The sequence below is a fragment of the Cyprinus carpio genome, chromosome A13 (assembly GCF_018340385.1).
Source record: "Cyprinus carpio isolate SPL01 chromosome A13, ASM1834038v1, whole genome shotgun sequence".
In the NCBI taxonomy this organism is placed as follows: domain Eukaryota; kingdom Metazoa; phylum Chordata; class Actinopteri; order Cypriniformes; family Cyprinidae; genus Cyprinus; species Cyprinus carpio.
In genome coordinates this window covers 23,604,150-23,626,405 of record NC_056584.1, presented here as the reverse complement: position 1 = coordinate 23,626,405, position 22,256 = coordinate 23,604,150, and the positions used below count along the sequence as shown (strand labels likewise).

The following is a 22,256-nucleotide window of genomic DNA, read 5'->3' as shown; positions in this document are numbered from 1 at the left end:
ATTTGCATCTGTCCAAAACCGGCCGAAAAACAGAAAAAGAAGGTTTTTGATTTTTTTTTTTTTTTTTTTTTTCCCCTTTAGCAGTTTTGACCAATCATTATCAAACGTAACTTTTTAAGACAATCCATTTTTAGGATCTCTTGGCGTCATCATCAGGCCCGCTCGTGATTTTGAAATCAACTGCATTAGTAGGTTTTCAATCCAAATGAAAAACAAAAATTAAAACCAACTGAACTTCTTTCATTACAGTATAATTGTTAATATTGGTCAGTCTGTGGACCCATTGCTTGATTTGTTCTTTTAGTTTATTATTTTGACAAGAGTAACATTCTTATTTTGACCAAATTAAATGGTCTGGCCAATCCATTTTATTATTAATTTTTTTAATTAAATGTAAACAATCTAAAAGATATTTTTTTTGGGCCCGCCATGGCCCTTTAGGAGGGCATCAATGACTGAATGTAAACAATACTGAATTTATACAATGTTGTTGTTAAATATGACATTGATAGATAATCTCTTTCCTCTTTTGTGTTGTTTTTTGTAGTCTAGTCCTTTACCCTGTTTTTATTTTTTGCATAAATTAAACTTGGTAACGTTTATTTTAGTCAATAATTTTTTTTTTCCTAATATAAGCGAAAATGATACATCGGAAATACTTCATACAATAAAAAATATTGATTACTAATTGAAAAGTATAAAATCGAGTGAATGGAAAGTTATGATAATGAGGACTTGATTTTCTATATTATATAGAAAAATGTTTGTGTGTCAGTAGGCTATTTAAGGAGATTGTGTTTGTAATGAAAAAAAAAACTCAAAACAATTTATTTCTATACATATAGTCATGAATCTTTTTAAATGAACAGGTTTTGACTGTATATGACTTCACTTTATCTTTTGATGACATGCTGAATACTGACGTGAAACCTGTTGACTGTTGCAGCAAGTTCACTGTTGTATTGACTTCTGCTGAATAACTGAATGTGTCTGGTATAAATGTAGAGCTGTTGCTTTAATTTATGGTAGCATAAATTATGCATATGTGGTTTGTAAATTGCTGGTTTGGTAAGGAAACGGGTAAACAACTAGTGAAATACTGCTCTGTGTCAGCTATTTTAGACAGTTCATGCTTATGGAGAAGTATACTGTTACCTCCACACCACTGTGTAAACTGTCATTTAAGAGGTCTGTTGATGTGCAGGTTGTGATGCACTTACAAAATAATGTCCCCAAAAATATTTATATCCTTTATATGTCATCAGATTTAATTATGAATCCAAGGTAGGCTATAATAGGCTGTAAATGTCATAGTTTCTAGTGAAAGTGAAAGTAAGTGACATGAAACCTGTTGGCTGTTGCAGCAAGTTCACTGTTGTATTGACTTCCTTTGAATAACTGAATATGTCTGGTATAAATGTGGAGCTGTTGCTTTAATTTCTATGTTCATTGTTTGCAAGAATAAATGCTTTGTCATAGCAACAGAAAACTTCTGTTGTTGTTTTTTTAAGTGCATATTTTTTCGCGAAAGAAATAGCTTTCAGTCTGTCCTAATGTTTTATGGCGTTAAAGGGAAAAGTTTTGAACTGCTTCAACTATAGCATCACAAAATAGCCAGCAGGGGGCAGAAGAAAAGAGTGATTGTGTAATGCTTTCCGGTTAAAGAGAATAAGCTCTTGGCTTTGGAGATGATCCAGTTCAATTAAAATCTCTTAAAATCTTTTATGAAAGAGTCATAAACCACAGTGCAAGCATGCAACTTGCCTTTTGTCATTTTTGTTTCATGAATCTGTCTTGTATCTTTTTTAGGTTTCATTAATAAAAGAAGGTATATACTGTGTTAAAACAGTTTATACATTTAGTTTAGCTTCATTTAATGGTCTTAAGACATTTTTATAAAGTAACAAACCTAAATTTGACAAATCATGCATAAATCTTTTACTCATGTAACCCCATGACCTACTTTCTTATGTGAACATACAAATATATTTTATTTCTTTTAATGACTTTTCATTATCCTCATGTCAATTACAGAGATCAGTTCTGGAAAAATGGATAATAATGAGTTATTGTACAGAACAGGAGTCACATCAAGTGTTCTGAAATCCTGTGCCTGAACTTCACACATTCTTCCTGCGGCTAAACAAATATGTCTTTTCTCGCTCGCTCACTTGTAGGTATGGGAGGAATTTTGTTTCTTTGTTCTTTCATATTTTGAATGCAAACTTAAGTAATACCTGAAACCAGTTCTCTTTCACTTTGTGTTGAGCTGTAAATCTTTCTCTTCAATACTGTCCAATGTTTGCTGCACTGAATTCACACTGAACCTTTTTACAAGCCTGATGAATGAACAGGTCTGACCAATGCTGAACAAGAAACTATGTGTGCAACATTCCCTGTCAGGTCTCTCTCACATAGTTTCTCTAAAGCTTAACCTGTGTTAACTAGATTTTCTATTTGTCTCTATTTTGCATTGGATTCAATCTATAGGGCTAAATACTTTTTTATTTATTTTTTTTAGCTTGGAACAATTTATAAAAGGGGGATTCGTGGGATTCTGGACTGGATCCCCAAATGAGTTGCAGAAAATCAGGAATCCGAAAGTCCACAAATCAATAACTATCTCATTTGTCAGTCACAGCCAGCTCATATTTAGCTAACACTTGTTTAGACTAATCATACATACATATCTATATAACCAGTGCTTCGAGCAACCTGGATTTGTTTCCACACAGTATGAAGACTGACGAAGGCCTATAACCTGAGGAGGAAATGCTATATCACATTATTTTATGAGGCGTGCTCTGGCTCATCTGTCAGTCTGTGTTTCTTTCTGCTTTCACTCTTTTGTAGGTCTGACCTGATATTTTTAGGATGGTGGAAACTTCTAGTGAGGTGTGTACAGTATGTATAGTATGAATAGGTAAAGTGGGACACTTTCTGGTAATTTGTCATTAGCATTGTATTAAAAGATGACAAATGGCTTAGCCCTTCACACAGTTCTATTTTAAGTAGATTGCTAGCACACTATAGATGAGAGGGAAAAGGACCTGTACTCACCTGCGTGTACATTTACACATCTGAAAAATAAAAAGAGTTAAGTGAAAAGGGGGAAATTATATACAATTATTTTTACATAAATTAGATTTTTTTCCCCCCCAAGAAGTAAATTTTCCTCTTTTTTTCCACAGCTAGTCCGAACCTACTGATTTGCTTGGGTTGTAAGTGTTTCTTTGTTACGTTGTTTTAATAAAAATATTTTAAATGAATCATTTTAACGTTTAATCTGTTAATTCAATGTCATCTGGTTATCATGTCATCAGACCCCCAGGTTAAGAACCATTGGAGAAGTGTATACTTTTATGACGAAGAGGAATGGTAAATTGAGAAAAGCAGCGGGTCGAGCACTGAACCCTGAAGCACCTCAGAGTGGTTACGTGATATGACTTAGACACCCTTCCTAGTACTTGCCCATGAGGAAAAACACAAGTGCAGTTAAGAGTTTTAGAGAGAATGAACATGGAAAGTTTCTTCTGTCTTTATGTTTTAAACTTTGATATAATATTTCCACTTTATCTAAACCAAATTAAAGTAGTTAAGAAATCCTACTCTGTAAATGAGTGTAAAGAAAATAATACTGTTGTTACTTCCTTCCCCATTGTTAATTTTATTTTAAGCATTTTAATTCAAAATAGGGTATAAAAAACATACAAGGAGAGCTCCTATTCAAAAGTGCAAACAAATTGGAAATACTGAATCAAAACATAAAATGCCTAGCACAGACAGATGCGAGTTAGTCACACTGACAATTGTGGTAAATATACACTGGCCTATTTTGGGCAGTCATTGTGAGCCCAGTAAGTACTTTGAAAAGTAGTTACAACCCTCCCCTTCTAAACATTTATTATCATTCTAGTTTTGTTGTTTTGTTAAAACTCATGAGGATGTTAGATATCTAATTGTATCTATCATGACACCCTGCTGATTCATTTCACATCCATTAACATGTCTACAAATCAAATTATATGCCAGATGTGAAAATGTATTTCTGTCCTATAAATTCTGTATAATAAATCCTGTATAATAATTTTGTACAGTCTTTCTACTTTTAAAGTGGTGGTACTTTCCAATGTTAATTTAGCTAATCTATGATTAGTTTTTCAGTGAAAAGCTGGAGATTAAATATGAGTTATGTGAAGAACACATAGAAATGAAGGTACATTTCCATTTCCAATCAAGAAATTTTGCACAAATGTGAAGAAAATTGTATAAATATGTGTTTTTCAATGTGCATGCAAATAATATTCAGCCGGATTCTGACAAAATGATGGAGTGCTTTCGTTTGCATGGATCTGGCTGCTGGCCAAAACATAATTTTCATATTATTTGTGTGCAGAGGTTTACAGCATCTTTTGTAGATGCATTTAGAGATGGAGAACTACAGTACATGCAGGCACAATGCAGAATGTTAGCTGGTCAAACACCTCCAATACAATAACAACAGAAAATCTTTTTCTCAAACATTTTCATATATGTGAATGCATACTGCATATGCAAAATAAGTCCATGTTGTGCGTTTAAGTGCCGTTCAAAATAATTTGGCCTCTGCTGAAACATATAACTTTAATATAATGAATTGTTTGCAATGTTTGTTGCTTGCTAAAAAATGCTATCCTGGACCATGCTAAACAGCATAAGCTTCACACCTTGGTATTTATAATGTAGCCATATTTTTGTCCAATAAAATGCTCTTTAAGATAAGAATGCCCTGCCCATGAATACCACCTACCTCTGACTTGCAGCAGCAAGTAGCATTGACTGTGACTCAACAAATGGCTACTGATTATTTGGTAATAAAAGGGGCTACGCCTTTGATATGTCCTTTTCATATATCAGCACAAAAAAAGAAATTTATGCTTGTCAAGACATTTTATAGGGCATTAAAGATCTGTGATGAGCACAACAGGTATAAACACATGCGGATTAGCTATGAAGTGATATCTGTGAAAACATGTGACTCCTGTACTTGGAATGTTTTTAGATATGAGTACACGTACATTTTCACCCTTAACGCTGCTTGCAATATGTGCTTTAGGCGGTGTCTGTTGAAACAATGCAGGATTGTTCAGGCATGCACTTGAGAAATGACATCATATCCTGTAACCCTCCCGTAGCCAAGTTTTACTTGGAAGGGAAACAGATTCATATGCAACAGCATTATAGAACTCAAGCTTTACAAACATTGGATCAATAGCACTTACTATCTAATAAATGTGAGCTTGAGGCTCGAGTTTGTGTACAGACTATAAATAAAAATAGCCTGATTAAGTTTTAAAGAAACTGTTTTTGTTTGAGGAGCTGTCAACAATTTATACTAGCACATCAGTGCAATAAAAAAATAAAATTAAAATGTAATTATATGGAACATTTTTAGCTTTAATCAAAAAAGACTGCCACACAGTTGTACAATGCATGCTTAAAATTGAGGTGAATTTGACAATGTTGTTTGAGAAATGTTCAAGCATTATGCGGCAAAGCACTGGGTGTAAAGTTAGAAGTGAAGGAACTAATCGCACTTTGGTGGCTAAGATTAATCGCTTCCATATAAACCACATCGAAGGCCTTCTGGTGCAGAAATTATGTGATTTCATCTCCGTTGCCCATGGTGACGCTGGCATATACATAAAGCCACACCCTTATTCTGAAACTCTGCAAACATGATTATAACAATAGCACTGTGTATATGTTATTTTAGAGCATTATGCTTTTGGCAAAAACATAATGCTTATTCAGCACATGTCCAGTAAGATATTTGAGCCTACTGGATTTTAAATGCAACTTCCAAAAACATTTGTAATATCTTTTGATATATTGCACAGTTGTAGATATGTTTTAAAAATGTAGTAAGTTCAATCGAGTCATATCTTCCACAGATCCTTTGCTTCAAACAGAAAATGCCGTCATCATCTACCCGCCCACAAGTCACTGTGAACTTAAATAACTTGCTCCTGCATAACATGAAGGGAAATTTTACATTGCATTACAAGGAACATGCATAGGCTACTGATCAATTATTGGAAGTACGAGCATACATGTTGATATATACAGTATGTTCTTATATAAATATATAACATGCATAGTGATAAATTATGTATATAGCACTTTAATTAGTTGCTATCCATCACATATTTCAGTTTTGCTCACATAGACTGTTTTTTTTCTGACCCTGCTGTCTTTACAGAAGTTATCTGTTCCAGCCAAACAAGTTCAGTCTCATTTGACCCCATTATTTTATCTGCACTTCGAGTGCACATACACAAAGTAAAATCAATCACTGGTTATCCAGATAATATATTTGACATAAAGAATGTTCATAACAGTTGTATGGCCTTGTCTAAATAAGTTCTTGTTACTTTAATCAGTATTATTTGTGCATTAGAATTCCTACAATTCAGACCTACTGTACTGCAAGGTTAGGGTACCCTAACCCTAAACCTAACCCATTAAATGAATTCAGTACTGATGATTTTAATAATATATGTATTCGTATAGTGTCTGAAGAGCTGTGTTATTGCTGAGTGGAAGTTTTCCTGTGACCTCACAACACATAGGCTATTCTCCAATTTGTGTGCATTTGAGCTCCAGATCAAGTGTTTGTTATCAGGATCGTGTGTTGTTCAGTTAAAGATTCACTAGGATTGAGAATTATTAACTTTGCACATACTCATATGGAGATCAATAATGTTATGGAATCAATCCTGTCATGAAATCTGTCTGACCTTGACAGCTTCACTCAGAAACTCACGAAAGTGTATTTGTTTTCAAAAAGATGGACAAACGCTTATTTTGAGCATGACTGTAACATTCTTTTATCTCGCGCGCAAACACAAACAGGTTTTGCCTGTGCGTGTGTGTGTGCGTGTGTGTGTGTGTGTGTGTTTTGGCTGATGTGTGTGTTGTCCTCTTCTTCAGCTGGAGTTGAAAGCTAAAGCGTCTGTAGTTCGTCATGACTGTCTTACATCGTTGAAGGGGTTTTAGACAGGGAACAAAGGGGAAGCTGCACTTTAGACTGGTAAGTTGAGTTTAAATCTATGTGAGAAAACTTTTAACACGCATTATATTTCCTAATTGTACTTTTTTGCTGTTTAGCAGTAAGTTTGCGAAGCTTTGAGAGCTTCGCGATTCGCGACTATAAAATGTAACGGAGTCGCGTCGATCCTCATGAGAAAGAAAACATGTTTGTGATGAAGTTAACAACGTGATGATTTGTATTTAAATAAATGCAAGTGAGAAAATCTGACAAGTTTAGCCCCTAAATGGTGGGCTCGCTGTTTTTGCGACACACCCCGGGGTTGTTGAAGCAGATGTGAGATCTTTTCAGATTAATTTTTAATGACTTGCTGATAAAGTACATCATTCGTGCTTTTCGACTATTTGAAATTATTACAAATGAAATTTGGATGACTTTATAATAGAATAGCTTTAATAGAAAGCCCAGAGATCTTTTCACTTGACGTGTTAACTAAGATTACTTTAATGTGGCTTTTAGACTTGAAATGGACGCCGTGTTCGTTTATTTTTTCCCCTTCTGTTTCAGTATCCGTATTGTGTTTAACCCTTTCAGACCTTAATTAAGTTGCAATGACACAATAATGACTGTTTTATTTCTACCCTTAATGCATGATGATCATAAATAAGCATAACTGATAATGATAATAAAAATCAGTTGTGACCATTTTAACAGTTATTACTAAATATATAATAAAAAAAGGATGAACTGAAATCATAGTGTGATATTATGACTTGTGTAGTTAAGGGTATAAACATAACATTAGATTTCTGGCTTTTTGTAACATTTATATTAAGTTATTAATAGCCATTCTTAGTGATTTGGATGTCACTTGATAACATTTAACTACTCAAAAAAATCCATTATTATTATTTAAATCAGATTTTAAATATAGCCTATCCATCATAATTTATTTTTTATTTTTGGTTTGTTTGCTTATTTAAAAATGTGAGCACCTACAATAATCTAGGCACATGTTTGATTCTCATGTTAAATGTACTTGGGGAAAAAACAGATGTTGCCCTCATGTGGAATTAATGCGTATTATAATTATTATTTTTTTTTTTTTCTGTTGTTAATCTGTCTGCATTGGTTTAGGTGTAAATATGGCTCATCGTTCCCAGTGCTCCTCTGCCGGGGACAATCCCCTGGACCCCAACTACCTGACCCCTCATTACCGCGAGGAATACCGAATGGCGATTGACGCCCTGGTTGAAGCTGACTTAGAGGGTTACTATGGGTTTCTTCAGGAAGCAGATGTGGTTGATTTCTTATCCCGTTCAGAGATTGAGTATATCAAATGCACGGTGCAGGCTCCACATCACATTGCCCAACCAGAGAGGCGATACATGGCTGAAGATGTGGATGGCTCTTCTGACACTTACTGGCCGGTACATTCAGACCATGATGCTCCGAGCCTGGACCTAGGCTGGCCGCAGCAATTCAGATTTGTTGGACCCACTGAGGTCACTACATTGGTGAACCCCTCTGACCCCGAAATGCCCAGTATCAAGGAGCAAGTCCGCAGAATGATCAAGAATGCACAACAAGTGAGTTTTGCATGCTGTTCAAGAGCAGTAATAAGTAAGATATTATTAGTGCATGACAGAAGTCAGTAAATACAGATTGTCTTCCCTTTTTGCTCAGTGATTTTAATCACTTTGGTACTGTTTTCACAAGTAAGCAGTGAAAGCTGAGTATGACAGACTGGTCACACTAGTTTCACAGCTGGTTTTTCATGCTAAACTTGACATATTGACAGCTATTAAGCACTCTTATTAAGCACCCCCGCCCCCCCCCTTTTCTCCAAAAGGACCTTTTTAGACTGAATTCACAGTTGAGGCAGTTTGAGTTTCAGATTGTGTTATTTTTTTATTTTACTCTTTCATGATTGAACTTTTGCCTAGTATAAAAGGGACTGGGCTATCATTGTTGACAATGTGGTAAACCGAAATCTTAAGTAAGCATAAGAGTAGACAGTCTTCCCTGCCCTCCAACTCTCTTCATCTGATATTGACCTCTTTGTCATTTATGTATGTATGGTTATCCTGCAATGTTGACATTTTTCAGGCACACTTGTTCTGATATCACTTCAATATTCAATAATACTGGGTTGTTTTTTTTTTGAGTAATATATTTTTTATTTCTTGTTCTAGGTTATCGCTGTGGTAATGGATATGTTTACAGATGTTGACATCTTTGCTGATATCCTTGGTGCGGCGACACGTGGTGTAGCTGTTTATGTTCTTCTTGATGAAATGAATGCTCACCATTTTGTTGGAATGGTGAACCACTGTAGGGTGAATCTGGATGAAATAAAAGTGGGTACTTTTCATAGGTGTTTATCACAAGTTGAGTAGTCCTTAAGAGTGTTTTGTAGCTATTTTCTAATGATTTATAGATTTACTACTTTATAGAATTTACTCAAAATTCGCATATGAGTTAATGGCCTTAGCATTGATTTTTTTTTATTAATTTATTTTTATTTTATCCAATCATGAAACAAATATCATGAATATGACAGAAATATAATTTCCTATAATAGAAATAATAGGAAAGTACTGTTACAAACTTATATAACAATTAACAATACATGTGAGTGTTATTAAGACTTTAAATTTTTTTACCATTAGGTGGTACATTAAAAGATACTTAAAATGTGGTTGTTTTAAAACTGGTGCAAATGCATTAATATTCTTTTTCTTGCAGTTCATGCGGGTAAGAACTGTGTCTGGTAGTACCTATTACTGCCGAACAGGAAAGACCTTCAAAGGTCAGATGATGGATCGCTTTATACTGGTAGACTGCAGAGCTGTGTTAAGTGGCAACTATAGGTAGGTACATTTTATCTTTTAATGTATTTTTTTTTTTTTTGTAAACCATAAAAATATTTTGAATTTATATTGATTATATTTGAAATATATGTGGAGATTATTTCTTTTTTTTTGTATATATTGTGTTCTGAGGTTGGTATGGTCATTTAATATGTGTTGGTTAATTCATTTTCTCATGTTGTGTTGCAGCTTCATGTGGTCTTTTGAGAAGATACATCGCTGTCTTGCTCATCTCTTTCTGGGACAGCTTGTAACCACCTTTGATGAAGAGTTTCGGATTCTCTTTGCCCATTCAGAGCCACTGGTTGTTGAAAATGTTTTGGCAAATATGCAGCACTCTAGTGGAGAACCTGAAAGCTACTTCAACACAGAAAAGACCCACATGTTTAACAGAGAATATCCAACTATGGGCATGGAATGGGCTGGCCGTACTACAGAAGATCATATGAAATTGGGTTACAAAATGTTACCTTTTAGGAGTGAATCCATCCACAGTGCAGCAGAAGCAAATCCCTCTGTTCAGAGGAACATGAGCCTGCATGCTGCCCAGCAATATAGAGGGGACCATCAATTTATAGAGCATGGAAGGCAAATGAGAGAACCAAATGAAACGGTTGGCTTCAAAAGACATAGCTCTGGAAATATTCCTGATTATGAATACATGCCCCCTCAAAACCATCCAACAATAAAAGGTAAGCAGTTCGTGGAGGGAGCAATTCCCCATGGTGGACACTTTGCACAGGAACCAAGTATTGACAAGGGAGCTGGATTACAATCTGGTTATGACATGTATGGAAGGTTTAGAGGCCAAGGCCAACACACTGATCAGTTTTCAGGGCCTGGCTTCCCTCCTGAGGGAGATGAGGATGAACCACCTGGAGCTTATGACCATATTCAAAGATACTTGCAGTCTCACCCTGCTATGGAGGAAGGACATGGTCCACGTAATGTATTACCACCTGTGCAGTCCAATCTCAAGAGACATAGCGCGGGACAGTCTTATACATGTCAGACCTCCCCAACACAACCAAACTCACCAGAACAGAAAAGTTTCTTCAATGTAAACCGCAAAGCACAGAATGTGAGTCAAAAGCAAGGCATGCGGGACTGGAGGATCAGCTCATACCTTAGTGCATATAATGATGCAGGAGAGCTGGATTTAGCTGAACTTGAAGGATCCACTGCATGTGATGACATTCCATGTTTTACACAGGAAGCTCCTTGTGGCCCCATACGTCCTGAAATTAGACTAGGAAATAGAGAGTTTAACAGGATACCTTCACCTAGGGAAAATCCCATGTTTGTCCAAATTCAGAATAATTCTATTGTGCCTAACAGTTCAGGTAATCATCCATCTGACGTATCACAAATAAATATGAAAACAAAACCAGCATCAACTTCAGAGTCTTCTTGCACCACTGAGGGTGACAAATTGGAGGAGACGCAGAATAGAGAACCTAAAGAGACTAGCCGAATAAGTGAAGAGTTCCTCAAGAGGAAACCCAGACATGTCCAGAGGAGTTCCAGACTGAGACACTCGTTGATATTCAGTTCAAATTTGGAGTTGCATGTGTCAGAAGAGATGAGAGATACTGGTGGAGAAAAAGATGTAGATGAAGCTTCAAAACTTTCAGCTCGTGTGTCACAAATCTTGGATAAAAGGAGAACTGGTTCTCCATTTCAACCATTTCAGTGGAGCAGTCTTGTAAAGTCAGCAACATTTGATAACTCTGCCTCAGAGTCTCCACAACCTGAGGATGAACTGAACAAAATGGGTGAAAATTCTGATGTACATAAGGTTGAAAACTGCCAAAATCTTAGAAAGAATTCAATAAAGGGTGATCTGCAAGAAAAACATCTGCCTCAAACAGTTCCTGAAACAAACAGCCAAAGGGATGAATGCCCATCTAATTTATTGCAAAAGTCATCTTCTTTCATAGATATGAATGACCCTGACTGTAGACTGAGGTATTTCAAAGAGTTAGCAACCAAACGCAAACTTGCAGCAGCAAAGGCTTCTCAGAGCAATCCTATAAAAGCCACCCAAAAGTTTACTCTACCGGAGAAACCTTCAACTATCGATGCAGATAAAAAAACAGGACATGTTTTCAAGATCCCAGAAACTCCACTCAAGTCAAAAAATACCTCTGTCACAGCAACAGAGATCAAATGTGAGGAATCGAGTAAAGACATCCTACATAGAGCTACTGATGCTGAAAAGATTAGATTAAAGAAAAAACTTGCAGAAAAATCTGGCTCGTCTTTAAAAAATTTCAAGGGAGACATTGATCAAGCTCTAAAACAAGAGGCAAGAACAGTATCTAAAAACCAGGCACCCCCCATTTTAAACAGTTTTTCACAAAAGCCTCTCTGTGCCTCACAAAATCAAGTAGTTTCTGTTGCATTAGATACTACCTCAACAGAATCTGGCCTCAACCAATATCATATTCCTAAAGAAACAGATCCCTCCCATGCAATAATAGCAGACTCTTCTCAGCGCCTCAGCGAAATTGGGGTAGATTTTTCTAAACACTCCACCGCAGTAGGGGCTGAACCATCTACAGCAGAAAATGTGTATTCCCAACACCACCCTTCAACAGATAAAAACTCTTCTCAACAGCATACTTTAATGGAAGCAGACTCTTCCAAACCACCCACTACCACAGAAAGTGAACCCTCACGAAAATCTACTTCAACAAAGGCAGACTCTTCTCAACACACTCCTGCATCTAAAACAGACTGTTTTCAACAGCCTTCAAGTGATAACTCTGAAAAATCCACTGCAGTGCGGAGAGACCCTACTATGGCAAGAAATAAACCTTCCCAACAGTGCACTGATATATCTTCAGACCTTTCCAAACATCCCCCTGCAGTGAAGGTAAACTCTTCCAGAAACCCCACTGTGGCAGAGATGGACTCTTCTGAGCAGTCTGTTGCATCAGTGATAGACTCTCCCCAACACCACATGGCAAAAGAAAGTAAATGTTCACTAAAACCCACTGTATCAGGTACACAACCTTTCATACAGCCAAATGCATCTGCTGCAGCCACTTCACAACAACCCAATGCAGTGGAGGCAGACTCCTCCCAGGAGACTACTGCAGCAGCCACAGACTCTTCTCACCAACCCATTACAGCAGTTACAGATTCTCCTCAACAACCCATTGCGATGGAGGCAGACCCTTCTCAGCAGTCCACTACATCAATGGTAGACGCAAATGAACAGCTAACTGCCCATTCCCACACTACAACAAAAAGTGACCTTTCCATAGAACCTTTCAGGCAACTACCTTTATGGGGAGCAGGCTGTTCTCAACAGGCCTCTGCAACAACCACAGGTTCTTCCCAAAAGCCCACTAAAACATTCACTGACTCTTCCCAGCAGTCCACTGCAACAGAGACAGACTCTTCCCGGGAGCCCACTGCACCAGTCACAGATGCTTCTCAGCAGCCCGCTGCAACAGAGATAGGCTCTTCCCGGATGCCGACTGCAGCAGACAAAGACTTCTCCCAGAAGATCACTTCAACAGGCACAGACTCTTCCCAGCACCCCACTGCAACAGTCACAGACTCTTTAGACACAGGCTCTTCACAGCAGCCCACTTCAACAGAGGTAGACTCTTCCCGAGAGTCCACTGCAGCAGACACAGACTCCTCCCAGAAGATCACTTCAACAGACACAGACTCTTCCCAGCAGCCCACTGCAGCAGACAAAGACTCCTCCCAGAAGATCACTTCAACAGACACAGACTCTTCTCAGCAGCCCACTGCAGCAGTCACAGAAATTTCCCAGAAGTCCACTTTAACAGGCACAGACTCTTCCCAGCAGCCCAATGCAAAAGAAACTGACTTTTCCCAGGAGCCCACTGCAAAAGACACAGACTCTTTGCAGCAGCCCATTGCAACAGAGTCAGAGTCTTCCCGAGAGCCCACTGCAGCAGACACAGACTCCTCCAGGATCACTTCAACAGACACAGACTCTTCCCAGAAGTCCACTTCAACAGAGACAGACTCTTCCCAGAAGCACACTGTAACAGCCACAGATTCTTTCCAGCAGTCTGTTCCAACAGAGACTGACTTGTCCCAGCAGCTCAGTATAACAGAAAGTGAGTTTTCCCAAAATCCCACCAAAATGGGGACAGACACCTCCAAACATCCTATTAAAACAGAAAATGAATCCCATCAAGATATCACTGCAACAAAGTCTGACAGTGTGAATGAGAAAAAAGATGAGAACTTATCCGAAGCCTTTTGCAAACTAATACCCATTCCAGAGGTTAACAATACTCAAAAAGACAATAGCATATCTCAAAATGCAGTCATCACAGGCTTAAGTTCCCCAGCTGAATATTCCCAATCTAAAACTGTTACACCTTGTGATAGCCAAGTGGAACTTAACCACACACAAGCACGGGCTAAACCATGTATAACTCCTACAGTTAAAGACACAGACAATGGTGCTTTAACTAGTCGTGATTCAGTGGACGTGAGCTTAACTCAGTCTCAAGGTTCACCAGAGCCTTGCCTGTCCTCAAATGAGATCAACTCAACCCAGGGAATAACACAATTACAATCTAGCTTTTCATCAAACCCTATGGAATCTAGCTGTCAAAATGACTCCAAGCCTGAGAAAACAGATGAGTGCCAGAAATCTGACACCATTACAGAGCAAACTCAGAGTCATGATACTTCAGCTGTAGATGCAGGGCCCAAGATAGCTCACATAGAAGTTTCTACAGCAACAGACTCTAATGAGGTTGATAAAATTAAACAAACAACACCAGAGGTAGAAAACACTGTGACTAAATTTGCAGAGGTGTCAGAAAAATCACATTTGACTGTACACAGTAATTCAGAAAATCAGTCTTCTGTTGCAGAGAATGCAAAATCGATAATGTCTGCCCATCAGACATCTACTGCAAATGTTATCTCTTGCAGTAACCTTAGAGATGACACTAAAGTTCTTTTAGAGCAAATTTCAGCAAAGAACCAAAGCAGATCTTCCCAGTCCAAGCAGACTCTTCCTGCTCCCAATGAAGCGAAAAAGGGTGAGGTTAGCTCTGCAGATAATTTGTTTTCAAATTATTCAGGAAGGCCCTGGTCCTCCAAGGCTACACCAGAAGAGCGGGAGATGTTACTACAAAAGATGGAGCAAATGCGTAAACAGAGGAAGGCCTACAGCCGTTTTGAGGTATGTTGTAGAATTTTTTTTTTTCAAATGAATTCATCTTTTTTAGTAATGTTTTATGCGTGTGTGTTTATATGCATGCACTTTTTTTAAAATTTGCTCTGAAAATATTGATAGTCTGCATAGATTCATTGTCCAAAAGCTCAATATCCAAAAGACTGACGTTAAATGTTTAAATGTAAATTTACATTTGCTATATTACTCAAACATTTATATTTGGTGTTTTCATAGGCCTCATAAATTAAACCATTGGAGGAGGGGCTCCCTTGATGAACAATAAGAGGATAGCGATTTTTTTACCTCATAACTGTGAACCTGCACAAACTTGGATTGAAGTGTTTTATAACTTCTGATTATACCAAAGAGTGCTGCCTATATTGAGAGAATGGAAATCCCTGCAGGGCTTAACAAGCTATGCAGATGATCTGCGTGACAAAACAGGAACTCAACCTTTACCGGCTGGAATATGCTTTTAATAGGGCAGGTATTTCTCTGTGTGTATATATAGTGTAGCTGTGAAACACATTTCTGAATCTTTTGTAGGTTATTGGTAGTTCTATATTCAGAAATTATGATCTGATATAAATACTGTAAATAGAGAGTTGTTTACATAACAAAAACAAGGAGTTCATTAAAAATGGAACTGCCAGAGACGGAGCATGTGAGTGATGTGGAGTTGGGGAGGAGTTGTGTGATATTGCCAGGAGCAAGTAGAAGGTTTTCTGAAAGTCTCCAAAATCGTTCTGATACTGCTCCAACATGTTAACAGACTATTGTTTGTGTTTCAATACAGCATAAAACTTTTCTCCAAGTATTATTTATCTTTTCATTTAATATATGTATTTTGTGCCCAGATGTTTTTCAATGATGATTAAAAAAACACTGAAAGAACTTTATAGTGGATCAATAATTGGGCACACCGTCTACTGTATGTTGTAAACTTGAAGCAGTGAGTAACAGGAAATGGAAAACATGAAACAAAGTGGAGCTGGAGCTAAATGATCACAGGATGCTTTGAGGAGGGAAAAGTGAAATTGTTCAGTCACATGGTCTGGCCAGAGAATAGAAAAGGACTTTGTTTACTAGTCCATCAGTTGATTGTGTAAAGCAACGATATGCCATTGTGAAATACATTCTGTTGGTCTGTGTTGATGCACAGTGGAAACTCCAAAAGCACATGTTTTTGAGTCCAGGTAACATATTAATGAGGATAACATGTACATGCAGCACCTTTTACTAAAAGGAGTTTCTCAATATACTAAATCGATAAAGTACACAAAAATGTGCAATATTGTGAATTTAGGATGAGATATTGATTTATTTACATTGTGAAATCTGTTTGTCAAAAATTACCAGTGTATTAAGACTGCATCTGTTTTTGATGGAGGTCCCCATAAGCTACGCGTGTAGAGAACCAGAAATGTCTGTTGCATATTACCACCAGTTCCTAAAGTTGTATGTTGTAATTATTTTTAGAGCAAAATGAGTAACACTACTCTGATATTGAACTAAAATAAAACTAGAACTTAAGACATGTTTTACAAATATTGAAATCTCAAATGTGTGTTTTTTGCTTTTGTCGCAATCTAGGCTTTCAGAACAGATGATGAAACAAAATGCTCAATGGGAAGGAATTTATCAAAAAAAAAAAGTGTTTATTAATCTTCTGATGAAAGAATAGTTTACACAATGTTTGTTTTTTGCTTTTTTTCTGTAATCGTTCCCCTTTGGCACCATTATGTGTGTTTTATATGGGAACAAATGGATAGTTGACTCAAAAATAAAATTTTTGTTATCTTTTACGTTCATGTCATTCCAAACTCATATGACTTTCTTTCTTCTCTGGAAACTTGATAAACAATGACAGAACTTTTATGTTCTTTTAAGTCAATAAATATTGCAGTGAATGTGGCTATAGACCATATTGCAACATGAAAAATATTTTATGGTGGTGACTTTCACCTTTGCTTTCAAAACAGTGTTGCCAACTATTTTTCAGGGAAAATTGCTAAAGGCAGTGCAATTTGTTACTAAATGACGTAGTGATGTCATTGTGCAGTGACATCATGTAACCACAATGCAAATCAGATCACTCAAATCTCAGCAAAAAATACGATTATAAAAATGATCTGAAATGTTCATTTAGATTTGTTAATAAAACAAAAATAAATATAAGATTAAAATATAAATAATGTATATTTATTTTTAAATGCAACATTGAATTAGTGAACATTTGCGTGTTTTTGAACAATTAAATTTCATGTATTTTCTTATTAACTTGTAAAATTACAGATTATAAACATTTATATTTTTAAGCAGGGTATTCAGGTTTTTTTACCTGAATTTAAAATTATGCATTGTATTTTGTGTTTTCATGTAATAATATAATGGACAATGTTCTGGCAGAAAATTACCAGTACCTTTTACATTTTTCTACATGTTAATCAACATGTGCAGGTACAAATTAATAACAAGGTTTTATCATAAATGAACAATTGCAACTAGCAACTTAATTCACATGATATGTGTACTGCTAGACACTTTTGATTTCCTCTTTTTGTGTAATTTAGTGGAAAAATGTGTTCCTTTTTATCATTTGAGTCACAGTTGCTAAAAATTGCCAAATACATTTTAAAAATAGCTAAATTTGTTGCTAGGTGCTTTTTGAAGAAAAAGTTGCTAAATCTAGCGACAAAGTTGGCAACACTTTCAAAAAGACTGTTGAACATAAGCATGTTTAGGTGACATCACTGATCTTTAACAAGCTACTCAGGCAGGTTTGAGTTATGCTTCAATTCAAAACTTTGCAAAAACCAAATTACAAAACACTTTTTTAGCCTGTGTTACAAAATTGTGCTTTTGGAGAAAAAAAAAATAAAATAAAACCTGTATGTGTGACGTCACCAGAAAAAAACACAAAGCCCTTTGTAAGTATTTGCACTTTTATAGCACCATGTCAAATTAGCTGGTCAGTTTAGGCTAATCTCTCAATCTAAACTTTATTCTCATAAATTTGAATTAAAGTAGTTCCCCTGGCATTTCTTAAAGTCTCCTGCAGCTGAGTGGAGAGCTCAGTTCATAGTGATTAAATTTGTATTTCAACAACAGACTCTATGACCGCAGACATAACTGGCATTTTGAAGAAATTTGACCACATAGCTGTTTTCAGCTGGTATGTCTTTGTCATGCATTGTCTGTTCATGCAAAAAAAAATTCAGATATACCACCTGAGATGTTTGTCTATGGCGGACCCTGGAAATACCTCACATTTTTAAACCTGGTTAAGATGCCACCCTTATGAAGACATTTTTACATCAACATTCTTATTCTGATAGACACACTACTGTAGGCTGCTTTTTCTTTTTTCATTTCTCAGGTCTTACAGATAGTGTTTTTTGGACTGGCATCTGTGAATGACCTTCAGCCTATGAGGAAAGGCTCAAAAATGTCACTTCTCTGCCTCTGCCAGGACTTGCTCTTTACTGTCTTTGCATTTCCAGTTGGAATGGTTGCTGTAGAAATTACTTGTTGACTATTGGAAACTTTTTAGCTAACAGAAAACAGGTGCCAAAACTGATGAACTAAATAGTACTGTTTTGTCTATTTAACGTGCTTCACATGTCTATGGTGAGAGTGCGTTGTGTCAGTCAGCTAGAGGTTAGATGAGTATTCACGCTCAGAAAAAAAAAAAAAAAAACAATGTTACAAAAGCTGTCAATGGGGCAGTATCTTTTCAAATGGTACACTTTCGTATTTACCCCTAAAAGATATGTTTTAGTACCCTAAAGTTACAATTTAATATCTATCGAGTACAAATTACCTGAAGTGTAAATATTAATATTCTACCTTTTAAAAGGGTACCACCGCAGTGACAGATTTTGTACTTTTTTCCCCTGAGTGTAGGCTACAGTTAACAAATGTTGCTCAGTATTTAATAGAAATGCATTGCAATGTAAACAATGACCGTGCACTATCTACTGGTGGTTCATGGTAATAACGCATAATGATGCAAAAGACTGAACCCATATCAGTTCTTCAAGCTTTAATCAGTAATTACTTTACAAATGTGTGCATCTTATTTTATTTTATTTGAATTGTTTTGTTTGTAGTTCTGCTGTTTTGGCTGATTTTAGCCTATGATTGACAGCAGGTCTATCCAGCTTCAGTGGTCAGCCTCTTCCTTCAGTGGATGAATCATGCTATGGTATGATAAGCTTTTAAAAATATGTCAATTAAATAATCTTCCTTTACAATTCAACTGACCTTTTGATCCATAGACTGACCAATACCAGTGACTTTGTATGCTTGATTCACAGCACACTTTTGTAGCACACATCATGTTTACTAGAACATGATGACACATTATTCCTGTGAATGTGTTCTGGTGAACTGGTCCTATTTATATCCGATGTGTACCATTTCCAAGTTATTTGAATGGTGTCAGTGCACATTTTATTATTTTTTTTTATTTATCTGTGACCACTTCTGCTAATGTCAATTTGAAACTACAATATGTATCTGATGTTACAGACATTTCTGGAAATTTGCAACTGATAATAAAACTAGTGTCCTCCAACATTTATTGAACAAGTTATTTAACAAAATCAAAAACTGCATAAGTGATAATAAATAGCTGTTTTATGAATTTGTATGAAGCTCAACATGACTCTGTTAAACTATTTATACATTAAAGTTTTAAAACCGGAATTGCTTCAGTTCATTTCAGGTCTGTCTTTGGAAACTTTAAATTTTGGGTGAACAATGCCAAATATTTTCTGTACATTTTGCATGTAGGACTATGTTTAATGCATGCTGATTCAAATGTTAGAAACATATGATGATAATTCACAGTGTAGCAATTGTCTACCCTCAAGAATGTTTGTTCTTCTTCATGGGAATCAGTGTTAGTATCATATCATTTCTTCTCTGTCCATTTGACCGGAGTCTGTCAGAACAGATGATCCAGATGTTTGGGACATCATTTCAGGAAAAAGTGCTTCACAGTCTTTTAAAGGTTTGGGAGGGCAACAATCTTTGCCATGTTACATGTTTCCTTGAATAACCAGTAACACAAGTAAAAGAGAACCTGTCAGGTTTCCTTTATCAGGGTTAATGATCGGGAAGGGAGACTCATATAATCGTCTGAATGACTCTTCCCTCTCAGGTTGAACTTCCTCTCAGATCTCTGTATTCTTTTATATGGTGCAGAGTGTTTGGATCTGCATCCACCAGCCCAACAGACAGGAGTCTAATGATGAGGTGAAGCTCCTGATCATTCATTCTCCACTGCAGGAAAACAATCAGATATTAACAGTGTATCCTTCAGTCAGCAGTAAGAGAACAAGATATGTTTTCACATATATAGCCATCTACCTTGTTTATGTAAAGCATATTTTTTTCTTGGAAGGCATTCTCAACATGTATCTGTGTCCGAGACAATAAACATGTAAGACAACATTCAAACCGCTTTTGAGCAAAACAACAGCATTAAAACACTTACAGTTTATCTACCTTAAGATATGTGTTCTATAATGAAGAGTGTTCAAAAAGCTACTGAATTTACTACTTTAATGTAGTTCAATGTTTTGTTTCCAAGATGCTGAATAAAGGCTCTTCTTGAACTAGAGACAGTACAAAAACCAAACTAACACATAACATCAGCATTATGTAAGCGTTAGCTTTTGTCTTATTTCTTCTTCTTCTCTTCTCTTCTGACTATTCTGCACCGCCCGCTTCTCCCAACAAAAGATGCAATTGCAAGATAATCTGATCATTAAATCCAGATTAACCAGTTATGAAAATATTTGTAAACACTTCCTCTCACCTGACTCAGACCATACGACATGCACTGGATGATGCCAATTAGCCCCAAAACAATCTGTAGAAAAAAACATTTTAATTTTCATATAAAATTCAGAAAAGAAAAAAAAAATGTATGCAAAAAGATACAATTTAAATAAAGATGCATAAATGAAAGAGAAACGATACTAATGACACACACTAGTCTGGAATAATTTCCTTTTTTTTTTCCATTTATTTGACCAAGCATACAATAAAACAGTATGTTGTGAAATATTGTTACAAATTAAAAGAACTGTATATAATGTTATATATCTAAACTAAAAATCAATAGTATATATATATAATAAATTTAAAAAATAAATTTATAAATTTTCTTTTTTATTTTTTTTAAATGGATTTTTAGTTTAGATATACCACACACCAAACACAAGGATTAAAACATTAAAAGCATTAAAAGATGTTAACAGGTAAACTTACCCCCAGAATGTACAACATGAGTGTTTCTTTAAGTGTTCCTCTTATGTGTGTTTGTCTCTGTGAAGTTCTGTGATTTATAAGAAGCTGAGAGAAAATCACGTGAACAGAACCAGATGTACAGGTTTAACAGCGTGTCAAACCCCAAAGCGACAATGCCAGACAGTCATGAGCTTTCCACACACAGTGACAGCTGGAAACTCACACTGATGCGGATTCATCAGAGGTAACATGTGAAGTGTCATTTCTGTACTCTTACATTCATGTGATCAAAAAGACTAACGCACAACATTATACTTCAAGCATCACAAATCATTCAGCAGAGCTCCTTCCTTAAGACAGTTCTGTAGGTTCTTCAGCTCAGGATACTTTAAAGCAGTTGTTTTTCAAAAGAACTTGAGAATAAAAACTCAGAGTCATACAAGTCTTTAAACACTTTTTGCTTCAATTGGAACTTTTATTTTTAGGATTGTAGTGAGTCATCACAAAATGCAAGGCAAATAAACATAATACAAAATTAATCTATATTCTATTTTGAGCACCTGGCTGTACCGGTCCATTTATTTTATTATTATTATTATTTTTATTTTTTTTGTAGAAAAACAGGTTTTACCAGGGGTTTCCGCATGCCATTTTTTTCAGAAGAGAAGTCAAATAGACAGATAATATATAAATAAATTCAGTGAACATCGTACAATGAATGTGTGATAAATGAACTGTTCCTGTTCTGAAAGAAAGAAAAAAGTCCAAATTTCTCATTTCTGTGATCTTAGTAATGATACAGATGGACAGAATTTAGACCAATAAAACCAGTGTCTACCTCTGAACTGGAATAGTGGCTTAATGCTTTCACCACACACACACACACACACACACACACACACACACA

The 22,256-nt window shown here is 36.1% G+C and overlaps 1 protein-coding gene across 1 annotated transcript; it reads left to right on the top strand.

Moving 5' to 3' along the window:
* Window positions 1-6,755: 6,755 nt before the first annotated feature.
* On the top strand, window positions 6,756-16,893 carry LOC109051584 (protein FAM83H-like). Its single transcript, XM_042769399.1, has 6 exons — window positions 6,756-7,072; window positions 8,168-8,619; window positions 9,226-9,390; window positions 9,779-9,903; window positions 10,093-15,094; window positions 15,323-16,893. Exons 2-6 carry the CDS (start codon window positions 8,176-8,178, stop codon window positions 15,329-15,331), a joined length of 5,745 nt encoding a protein of 1,914 aa, XP_042625333.1. The 5' UTR covers window positions 6,756-7,072; window positions 8,168-8,175; the 3' UTR covers window positions 15,332-16,893.
* The last annotated feature ends 5,363 nt before the right edge of the window (window positions 16,894-22,256 follow it).